The 12124-nt window shown below is 40.8% G+C and overlaps 1 protein-coding gene across 5 annotated transcripts in view; it reads right to left on the reverse strand.

Annotated features, from left to right (window-relative positions):
- Positions 1 to 12124, reverse strand: part of DDAH1 (dimethylarginine dimethylaminohydrolase 1) — a 123071-nt gene that overhangs the window by 14768 nt on the left and 96179 nt on the right. For all 5 annotated transcript variants that reach the window (XM_081008767.1, XM_081008769.1, XM_081008768.1 and 2 more), the window contains 3 exons: positions 11968 to 12067; positions 10585 to 10658; positions 8485 to 8604 (listed from right to left, as the gene is read on the reverse strand). In XM_081008767.1, the coding sequence (XP_080864893.1) occupies positions 8485 to 8604; positions 10585 to 10658; positions 11968 to 12058 (285 nt within the window). In that variant the 5' untranslated portion in view covers positions 12059 to 12067. The remainder of the gene's footprint in view (positions 1 to 8484; positions 8605 to 10584; positions 10659 to 11967; positions 12068 to 12124) is intronic.

The raw sequence follows: 12124 nt of genomic DNA on the forward strand, positions 1-12124 counted from the left end.
AAAAGCAAACCTCAAGTCTGGGCACACTGTGACTCTTGGTTATACATACCTATGTGTGTTCCATCAGTGTGTATGCCTTGCATACACATATGTAGACAAGGACACATTGTGCCGTCCTTGACTCTTTGTGGTTATACCCAATGCTAGTCGTACTCAGAAGTTAATGAACATGACTAACTTAGGTTCACTCATTTCAATAGGTCTACTCTCAGCAGGACTAACATTGGATACAGCTCTCTATGTCTCGGATTGTTGGGCTCTTACTCAACTGCCCTCAGCACCAGTGGTAAAATTATTATATGGCTGCTGTGCTCTCTCCTACAGTCAGAATGCTCTTGAGAAATTGTGCTAATTTGCTCTTTACAGATATACTTGGAGCTAATTAGTGTTATTTCAATTACTTTGATATCCCATGACAAATGTCTCACTAGGAGAGTAATGTGACAACTACAGCTATGCAATTAAGAACGATCAGCATCCACTATGCTGAAGTAGTAGAAAACTACCATTACTTCCAAAATTAACACAGCAATATGTTGGGAATACATATGAAACCCAGGATGAAAAGCATTTTCACCACATTCCGTTTAAAACAGCATTTCCAAACGTTTCAGAGCACAATTCAAAGTGCTGGTGCTGACCTTTGAAGCCCTAAATGGCTTCAGCCCTGTATAGCTGAAGGAGTGTCTCCACCTCCATCATTCAGTCCGGACACAGAGGGCCTTCTGGCGGTTACCTCCCTGAAAGAAGTGAGGTTACAGGCAGAGGGCTTTCTCGGTAGTGGCACCGACCTTGTGGAGCACCCTCCTATCAGATGTCAAGGAGATGAGTAACTACATACCATAACCTTTAGAAGACACCTGAAGGCAGCCCTGCATTGGGAAGTTTATAAATATTTAATGTTTTATTATGTTTTTGTATATGCTGGAAGCTGCCCAGAGTGACTGGGGCAACATCAGTCTGATGGGCGGAGTACAAATAATAAAATTATTATTATTAAAAGCCAACCCGTTTAGATCTCTGTGTAGCAGTCCTCACAGAATCTACCCAGGAAATGTTATATGGCTCTACCTATTTGCTCCATTCTAATACCCTCAGATAGGGTTTCAGATGCTAGAGAAATTTGCAAGCTGCTGCAGTTCCACCAAACCTGTGGGTATCTGTGCCCCTTGCAGACCCTCCCTCCATCTCCCTCTCTCCCAGCTGCCGAACACACTAAGTTCTGTCCAATATACATCTGCACCAAGAACCCAACCCAGTCAAGAGGAGAACAATTCAGTGGCACACAATGATCAGCACCAGCCAGAAGTCTCAAGTGTAAAGCATGTTACCTCTTCATTTCTCTGTAAACTCAGCAGTTAGTGAACTGGAAAATAACTAGTATATAATATTCCAGAAAATATGCACAAAGTTTTGTTTTTTGTTTTGTTTTTGCTGGCGCATATGCAATAGTACTTAAGCCTGAATGGGAATACAGGTTGTCATGTACAAAAGCCTTTTGAAACTAAGGGGAAAGCTCTGAGGTGCCTGAAAATGACAGATGGCTTGAAGCAGGACTCGATATTGAATAAGTCAGAGCCTCTGTCCACCTACGGCAAGCAGCACAGAAGTACGTTGCCTGGTAAAGTTGATACAAGCTCTAGAGGATTAGACAGAGCCTGGTAGCTGGACATTCATGTTTGCCCAGCCAGCTAAGTAAACAAGCAGAATCTTGGGATTTACATTTGAAGGAAGGGATGAGAAGGAGAGCATAATAGGAATAAAGTGGGTTTTTGTTCTTCCAGTAATTCCTAGTGGTGATTTTGTCTAGCCTGTGTCCCCAGGGCTAATGAAACTTTAACTGAATTACATCAGAAATAGGCATCCGTTCAAGTATTGCCTCAGCAGGACTCTAAGGGCTGCTAAAAAGTGACTCGAGAAACAAAACACAGGATAGTGAGGCCATTTAAAGCATAATACTTAGATAGATATCTATTGGCTGACGTGGAAATCTAAGTTACACGGAGCATGCTCCAGACTTCTCAGAGCTAAAGTTCCTGATGGAAGTCAGAAGCACTACTGGCCTACTGGAAGAGGGTTTAGGAAGGGAGTGCAAGTTACCTCATTTTTTTTCTTTCTTTCTTCATAACAACCAGCATTAGCCACTAGAGTAAATCTTGGACGAAAGACCGTTGCTTACTGATCCTATTAAAGACTCTTTAGATGTTGGAAGGCATGGATATTTATCGGGGCCAGACCATGCCATTTTGCTGTCTGAGGCAAAAGACAACATGTCATCCCTATTTTTTTAATCCAGTCCATTCCACCCCACTCCATTCCAGCTGGACAGATCATTGAATCTTACTTCAACACTGGTGACCTGGGGGCAGGAGGCTAGCCTAGCCTAGCGGTGCAGGGCAGGCCACATGGAATCCACAGCTCTGTCCTCTGGTGCTTCATTGTGGCCCCCCTGCCCCCAGCATCTGCCACCTGAGACAGCTGCTTCACTCTGCCCAATGGTAGCGCCGGCCCTTAATGTTTATATCTTCTCTCCCTTGACTTTGGGTCTTAGTTTTGGATCCCATCCAGAAGAGGAAGAACTACTAGTTCTACCAGCAACCTGCATCAAGCAAGATGAATATTAAACTAAGACCAGCAGCACCATCCTATGCATGATAAGTCCCAACGCATTCAAGGAAATGTAACTTGAATATTCAGCCACTTATTATTAGGGGGAAGTGCATGGAACAGGTCTCGGTGTTTCGATTTCTGGGAATGGAGTTGAGAGGTGACCTAACCTGGGGAGAAAACAGCAAAGACCTGATGAAGAGAGCACAGCAGAGGTTATATTTTCTGAGAATCCTCTGGAAAAATAATCTCTCAAAGGACCTGTTGATGGCATTTTACCATTGTACTGTGGAGAGTGTATTAACTTATGGTCTGTGTGTGTGGTTTGGGAGCTGCACGGTTAGGGGAAAAACAATGCTGTCCAGGGTTGTAAAGACTGTGGAGAGAATAATTGGGTGCACTCTTCCCACCTTGGATCAAATCTATGCTTCCAGGTGCCATAAGAAAGCTGAGGATAGCGCAGAACAGTGCGCACCCTGGAAATGATTTCTTTCAGCTTCTGCCTTCTGGAAGAAGCTACAGAGTTATAAAGACTAGGACTAGCCGCCTGAGAAAGTTTCTACCCAAAAGCCATTTTGGTTTTAAACGCATTATAAGGAGTCTGTATGGGAGTATATTGTATTTAAAAATGGGTTATCAGAGTTTTTAGGGGGCTAACCAGGTTGGGATAGCTGGGATAGCAGGCTTGTTGGGTTTTGAATGTCTTATGTAGATTTTTCAATTTCGTTGTTCTGTATGGGACAATGACAATAAAGATATCGTATCGTAATGGCACTTATACTTTTCCACAGGATTGCAGCCTAATAAATCTTACACCACCAGGAATGGGGAACCTATGACCATTCAGATGTTGCTACACTACATCTCCTGTCGTACCTGACCACTGGCTATACTGGTGGAGGCTTACTGGAGTCCAGCAACATCTGCAGGACCACATGTCCCCCATTCCTTTTCTATACCTTATGCAAAATAAGGTAGTAGATTCTGTACTATACCTCCTCAAGTCTTCAGTTTTCTCTCTTACAATCACAACCCATGTCGCTAAACCAGCAGATCAAGGAATTTGGGGGTAAAAACGTTTCAAACAAACAAACAAACAAGTACAAACAATCTGAGTTACACAAAATCTCAGCAATTATAAACAGGAGGAAAAAGCAAAACAAGAGCCATTCACAATAGCCTTATTCAGTTTGATGCCCCCAGCAGCATCTGCTCATCTTAATAGAAACCATTTTTCTTTTCTGTTTTCAAACAGAGAAAATGAGGGGGAAATCCTCTGGATCTTGCTGGGAAGTCACTAGATGGAGCTCTAGGTAGTAGATCCGATTTCAGTTACAGGCTGAGCTGCAGTGTAACCTTTGCATCCTTAGGACCAAACTTCATTTCACTGAAAAGAGCTATTATTCAAGCCCTTTGGGTACAGCTTCTGCTCTGCTGTACATCAAAAGCAGCAAAAGAAAAACAGAACCTACTCAGGCTACAATGGGGGAATTCTACAAAGGGATCTAGTGTCAGAAATCTGGCCGTGACATCACCCTGATGATTGCAAACCTTTCAAGAAGCCCATGTCATGTAAGTGATGAAATGGACTCTTAGTCCATGAAAGCTTACATCACAATATACTTGATAGTCCTTCAGGTGCCACATACTAATGGCGCTACGGTATATTTCCAGAATTTTTTAGTTTCCAGAATTTGTGGAGTGATTGTAAATTCAAGCCTGTTTCTTCATGCCCTGGGATATTCCTGTTATTCTTTTTCCCTATCGTGGCAGGGAATGCAGTAATTAGGCTATATTTTCATCTTCATCTTACTTGCTTCTTCTTAGTTCTTAGTTCAGAGCTCCCCAAAGGGTATCCACTTAAGTTTGCATTTTTGGCAGTGTCATTTGTCCTGACGTTAATTATGTGAATGCAATATGTAAAATAGTGGTGGCAGGGAAGCCTGAATCACCTTTGGCACGCTCATTCTCTCTTCTATGGTTTGGACAAAACAAAACGAAAATCCCTGCTATTTGTGCTTCAGGTGAAGCCTCCGTTGGCTAGTCCGACCCAGAGTGAAGGCTTTTAAATTTATTTATCTTTGATCATTCATGAAGTTTCTGATCAAATATGTGGGGCAGCAAGACACATGCTTGGAGATGCACCTGATAGTTCTTGCTATCCCCTGGAGTCCTTCCTAGTCCTATGCTAGTCCTGTAGGAAAACTTTTTCTACTACAGCATAGGAGACAAAAACAAATCTCCCCAGCTCAACAGATTTGCTAATCCAAAGCAGGCCAAGCAACCACAGAAGGCCAATTGTTGAACACAGTGAAGATTTCCTGTTCCTTCCAAGTTCTATTAAGCACCTGCCCTAGAAATTGCCTGCTTTTGATAGGAGTCTTGCCTATCTCAAAATCTCCTTCCCTTAGCCTGACACCACCAGTTAGCCTCACTGCAGTTTAAATGGTTCCTGACTTACACTGATGCACGACTCAATTCCAATCTTCCTCTGATTTGATATAGTTTTTGCAACTTTAAAATATAGCAAGCTAGCCACACAGGTATCATAGTAAACTTGCTCTTTCAGCAGGGTGAGATGAATTTTCTACACTGAAGAACATTGACTTTGAAATGACTTTCATGTGTCACTCCTGATAAGGAACAACAAAGAGAAGCACAGCCAGAATTTTATTTTTTTAAAATCCATCTTCTTTTGGGTACTCTGCCTGGCTTAATGTGCTAATTAAAAAGGCTTTTGTCTAGTATTGAGGTATTCCAAAAGAAATTAAAGCTCGTGGATGGGGGTAGTGGAAGTCAAGTCATGAATTTGAGAATATGCATGCTCTAGAACTGTCAATCAGCTATAGGGTTTCCAGAGTCAATTGGCTATTTTGCACTTTAACAGATTAATTCACTGCTTAAAATAAGCCAAATAGTGGAAGAGTGAACTCACATCACCAAGAGAGGGATGGCAACTAAAATTATGCGAGTACTTGGAACTTGTGAAAATGACAGAGTTAATAAGAAATCAACCAACAGATAAAATTAAAAAAGAATGGGAATGTTTTAATCACTACTTGATAAAACAAGGTTCCAGCAACAAGACTTGGCTGTGTTTTGAATAATTTTGCAGACAGCAAAATATTTTCTCCTCATTCCAAGATGAGGATTAATAATCAAAGACAGGGTAGAAAACAGAAACATTTATATTAAAACTGTAATGAGGTAGAATGAAGTCAACAATACAACAATGGAAAAGGGATTCAACCCAAAATGAATGTTATAATGATGAATGTTATAATGTACAAAAAACATTAATATGGGTTCAAATTATATCAATAGATAGGCATTTTTATTGTCTAAGTAGTTAATCTGATTTAATCTTTTTTGTTTTTGTTTTTTCCTTTTGTTTTATATTAGTATACAAATATTAGACTTCTAAATGATTTCACTATATATAAACCAGGAGTTATATTAATCTAAGTACAAACATTGTAAGACTATCTTATCATGTTCAATTTTCTTTTTTATGCATGTTTTTCTTAATTGTTTGTTTTTTCTGTGTATTTTGTATGCATGTTTTTGCTAATAAAAAAGTTTTTTAAAAAGTCTTTCCGTACATAAAAATCGATGACATTTTGAAGAAATTTAATTAAGGTAACAGTTTCTTCCAGTTAACACAGACAAATGTGTAGTTATTGGTTGGGGAGGGTCAAATCATCCTTACTTAACACATTTCCTAAACCAAGAGATAAACATAATATTTATAACTCCCACAGCAACAACAGTTATATTTTTAAAGTAGGCTGCTAACCCTAGCACAGATAGCAGGCATCTGCCAAAACAAAAGATCAGTAATCATGAGGGCATGCTCAACCAGAGGGAGTATTTCAAGCCACGTGTTTTCAAAAAACAGGTCGGACGTAACAATAACTCAGGAAACGTTCAGTCTTTTACTACACATGTAAGTTTTTGTACACAACCTCCTCCTCCAAGCTCACACCTCAGTACCAGAGGGCTCAGAATGTATGCACTGGAATCCTGAATGTATGATTTATCTGTCCCCTGGGATTCTTGGTGTTGGCTGGATTCAAGTGATGGCAGCTTAAACTGCAGAATACCAAGTTGCCTTCAGGGAAGCCGTTCTATTGCTGGTTCAGTAACGCTCTCTCTCTTTCTCTCACACACACTCAGCATACGAGGCACCCAAATTAAGTTAAATAAAGTGATGGCAAAGATCCAAACAAGAGTCACCAACTTTCTCTGGACCTTCTTTCCAGCTTCCCTTACACTCTTTGCTGAACAGGTCCCCAGCGGACGAGAGCGCACAGGAATTTGGAAAGAGATGCCACTGCTATTCTGATAAGGAATAGAAGCCACATTCCAGTCCTATTCTGTGTAATATACACTCCGTGACAGTGAGAGGGACTTGCAACCAATACTGCTTGTACCACTGAGCAAAATGCACTACGGCCAGATGAGTCTGTACAACATACCCCATAAACAGGTTAGTTAATTTACTTGAGTAACAGCAAGGACCCGAAGATTTCTGACAAGGATGCTAGTGTGGTGTAGTGGTTAAGAGCGGTAGACTCCTAATCTGGGGAACCGGGTTTGCGTCTCCGCTCCTCCACATGCAGCTGCTGGGTGACCTTGGGCCAGTCAAACTTCTTTGAAGTCTCTCAGCCCCACTCACCCCACAGAGTGTTTGTTGTGGGGGAGGAAGGGAAAGGAGAATGTTAGCCGCTTTGAGACTCCTTAAAGGGAGTGAAAGGTGGGATATCAAATCCAAACTCTTCTTCTTCTTCTTCTTCTAACATTCCTACCTGCTTGCTCTCAAAAATCATAGCAGCACCCTTCCCCCACCCCCAAACCTGATGATTACTTTAGCATGTGCATTTTGGCCTGGGTTCAGATATTATAATTGAACACAATGGCAGCCTGCAACTTATGCAGTGACTGGGAAGAACGATGAGCAGGGGAGTACAGAACAATAAGCATAAAGGTAAAGGGACCCCTGACCATTAGGTCCAGTCGTGGCCGACTCTGGAGTTGCGGCACTCATCTTGCTTTATTGGCTGAGGGAGCCGGGGTACAGCTTCCGGGTCATGTGGCCAGCATGACTAAGCCGCTTCTGGCGAACCAGAGCAGCGCACAGAAATGCTATTTACCTTCCTATTTATCTACTTGCACTTTGACGTGCTTTCGAACTGCTAGGTTGGCAGGAGCTGGGACCGAACAACGGGAGCTCACCCCGTCATGGGGATTCGAACCGCCGACCTTCTGATTGGCAAGTCCTAGGCTCTGTGGTTTAACCCACTGCGCCACCCGCGTCCCACTAACAATAAGCATGCATAACTGCTGTTTCCTTCTTAAAACACTGCTTACTTCACTTTTGGTTTCTGCTACATCTCTAACACAAGTGGGACCTGTAATAATAAAATGCTGCAGCGCAGAAGGTTTCTCCAGTGTTCCAGTTAGCATGCAATACTCCATTTCAGGATACTCCATTTCATTCAGCTCCCCGCAGTTTCCCATTACCCCCATCTCTCAACATACATTCTGCTTATTTTACTCCAAGTAAATGATAGCTGGGGGGGGGGGGAGGGTTCTATGCAGCACCACAGCAGGAGAGGAAAGTGTTAATTTCCCCCTGCACATCTGCTGTGATCCCCAAAACTATCAACCCCTCATGCTGACATTACTGGCACTTTTTTTTTTTAGTGAATAACAAAGATGTATTTAATATCACAGCTGGAACGGTTCTTCATTTTCAAGTTGCTGAGGCTGTTGATCCTTGTGTAGGCCGGATTCCCTCTTACATGGAGTCTGTAAGGAAACACTGAGTCTAAAAGCAATGCTTTTTAAGCACAGGCTATTTTTAGCAAGCTTTACCTTGAGGGCTTTCTGTGCAGCTTCACTTGAACCAATAGCAATGAGGTTTGGCCCAGCCATACTGCAGAAACTCTTCAGATGCAAGGAGTCAGAAACAGGGACTGTAGAAACGGCATAATCCTGTATACAAATTAGGCATTTGCAAAGGAAATGCGTTAGATTGGTAATCTCGTAAACTAACACAATTATAAATTGCACCCTCCACCCCTGTGCATTAATGAATTTGTGTGTCTTAAGTTCTAAGTCAACTCTTGGAACCACAGCAATTTTCTACGGAGAGTTCTACTTCAGTGCCATTGTTGTTTCAGGAAACAAGTAGATAAAAAAATGCTTCATTAACATGCAAAAGAAGCCTCCATAAAATCGACAGTTTGACTTCAAGAGCCTCTAAAAAAAGAAATGTTGAGTGGCTATGAGCATAAAAAGGACACAACAGTTTCCTAGTAACAGGCACCCTTCTCCTGAATACTTTCCATGGAAGCAGGTTATGCGGAAGCCAGCAGACTGCCATTCTTACAATGTGGTTTGGATGGGAAATAATGTTCAAAATAATATTTCAATTATGATTTCAGAAATTAATGATTTATTATACTTTACTCCATTCTTCCTCCAAAGAGTTTGAACATCTGATGTATGGCTCCTTGGAAGTCTCCCATCTAGGCTAGATAGTGGCACCCACCCATTAGATGTCAAAGAAATAAACAACTATCGGACTTTCAGAAGACATTTGAAGGCAGCCCTTTTTAGGGAAGCTTTTAATACTGGATGAATCATTGTATTTTAATATTCTGCTGGAAGCCGCCCAGAGTGGCTAGAGAAACCCAGCCAGATGGGTGGGGTATAAATAAATTATTATTATTATTATTATTATTATTATTATTATTATTATTAGCTGCTCCAATCATCCATGATCATTGGTCATACTGGCTAGAGCGAATGGAAGTTAATCTAATGACATCATGGGGGTTGCAGGTATCTCCACCCCTGCTCTGCGTCGGATCTGCTTAGCACCACTAATAGAGCTGTTTCATGTGTAGGGATAGGATGGATCAGTTTATTCCCAGTCCATGTTAATTTTTCCATGTGTTTAGACCTAAGCCTCCTCCCATCCCATTTCCACGTTGATCTGCAATTTACAACTTTCACCACCACCCATGCAAGAATTTGTATTCCAATACTCATGAGTATTTAAATATGTAAATTATCACAAAATAAGTGTACTGTATATTATACAAAATACTTATTTAAAATAAGCATTTCTAAAATAGTCAATTAAAAACAACAACTTTGGAATGTTTCTGGATTGCAAAATTCAGAGCAGTGAGGAAATTAGAAGTATAATAATGTTCTAATTAGTTTATTAGTCTGGGATGTGCAAATTAGGTCAGTCTGCTTAAAAATGCAGATTGAACAAAATTCTCTTTATTCCTTGTATGTATCTTCAAAACATCTTCCATCCATACATGTTCAGGCAAAGAAGAAATATTGAAACATCAACTTTTCGGGAATGCCAACCACTTTTTAAATCAAAATGAAAGATGAGCTGTAACCTGCAAATCTTATGCATGTTTATTTGGACTTAAGTCCCGCACTCCCAGTACCTTGTGCAGATGATTGCAGCATAAGACATGTTTTTCAATTATATATTTTTTTCTCACTTTTTCTCCAAGTTCTCATGGAACCATGCCTTGTCATCATGACCCACCAGAACCAAGTGAGTTTCATGGTGCGGTGGACCTTTGAACCCAGGTCTCAGCAATTTAAGACAAGCACTCTGTCCTCTTTCCTACAATGACACTGTGTGCCTCAGCCGAATGTTATTTATAGTGTAAAAATGAAGTAAGAAAAGATGAACAATCCATTTTCCAGCCTCACAGCCCCCCCCCAATTGAAACAAAAAATAAATGTGTTATTATAGCACAGAACTGTAGTAATCTCTCTTATTTGTTTTTAGTCCTTGCACTGTGTTAATGCCTTGAATTGTCCACAGAAGATGCCTCAGTACTGGCATATATCTTGGCTCCTTCCTTTTATACAGTGTGCTAAACTTTACCACGCATTGGATCCCCCATCTGAAGGTGAATCTGCAACTCTGCTAACCTTAAAGGTGTCTGCCAGAATTTCTGCACCACGTCGATTGGTCCGCTTTGAAAGACCAACGAAAAACTCCCTGCCTGAGAAAATAAAATATTAATAGGCATGATTGAGTTCATATGCAATACTGTTTTTGTCCAATCTTGTTGAAGTTAACATCATTTGAATAAGTAAACTGAACAAAGAAATGTCCTTTGAAAACATAGACACACAATCTTGCAACATCAAGTTTAATTATAGTTTAATTTTTTTAGAAATAGTAACTTACAAGTATAACACCATCACTTCCTTCAGATAGACAAAAGAATAATACTCCAAAAAACCAGAAGGCTTATACATACATAGAAATAGACACTGGACCCTTTGAAAAGTACTATTGTTCTTGCCTGGTCTCCTGTCCTTTTGAGATCAGCACAATAACCTGCGCTACACCTAGGTTGTGTGGGCACAATCATCTCAATGAGCTACTCATCTCAGAATGAAGCCAGCTTTTTTTCCTATCACTTTTGCTGCCCATTCACTTGACTCTCCCTCTGTGCCCAATCAGCATAATCTCCCAGTGGCAGCAACAGAGAGAGAGCAAGGTTTCTGGAGGTTCCCATTCCTTCCTGTTCACCATCTCACTGCTCACTAGCTTAAAAAGGGCAGGTGAACAAGCAGCAACGGCAATGAGAAGGAGCAGCGGGGCCTGGATAATTGACCTTTGATGCAATCTTAATACAGTCATACCTCGGAAGTTGAACGGAATCCATTCCAGAAGTCCGTTCAGCTTCCAAAACATTTGGGAACCAAGGTGCAGCTTCCAATTGGCTGCAGCCAATCGGAAGTCAAGGCAGACATTTGGGTTCCAAAGAATGTTTGCAAACCGGAAAAATCACTTCCAGGTTTGCGGAGTTCGGGAGCCAAAACGTTCATCTCGCAAGGCTTTCAAGGTACGACTGTACTAACATTATTTTTTCCAAGCAACCTATAAAATAAAGCAGACTGATTAACACACAAAAAACCTCAGGGCACCTGTGTGATATGAGCAACTCCTGTTGATAGCACTTTAAAATTGTTTTTAGATACTATTAATGCTCTTATTTTGTTTGTAATTGTGTTGTCTTGTTGCTTTGCCATCTCAGACCCCTTTGGGAGGAAGGATGGGATAGAAATGAAATAAACAACAACAACAACATAGTTTACTTCTCCTAATTCGCTTGTTATTCTATTGCATTAGGAAATTATTTCCTGTGTTCAAAGTCTCATGTTACTGTTGAACAAGCAAATTAACTAATGAAAATGTAAGGAGAAACGGGAAATGGTTTTTTTTAATCAGTACCTTACCATCAAGCTGTCTGTGCAGCCGAAACATTATGTGGCAAAGTTTTATATTTTATTTTACTGTACCTGTAAATAAAACATCTCCTCCATCTAAGGTTGCATGTTCATCTGTCATCTCTACAATATTCAGGTTAAGGCTTTCAAGTGCTCTCTTCATTACTTCAACCTGTTTGGAAAAAGACACATTTTAGAATTTCATTTAAAGACTGCAGCTCTAGGCACA

The sequence above is a fragment of the Podarcis pityusensis genome, assembly GCF_964106645.2.
Source record: "Podarcis pityusensis genome assembly, chromosome: 6".
NCBI lineage: Eukaryota > Metazoa > Chordata > Lepidosauria > Squamata > Lacertidae > Podarcis > Podarcis pityusensis.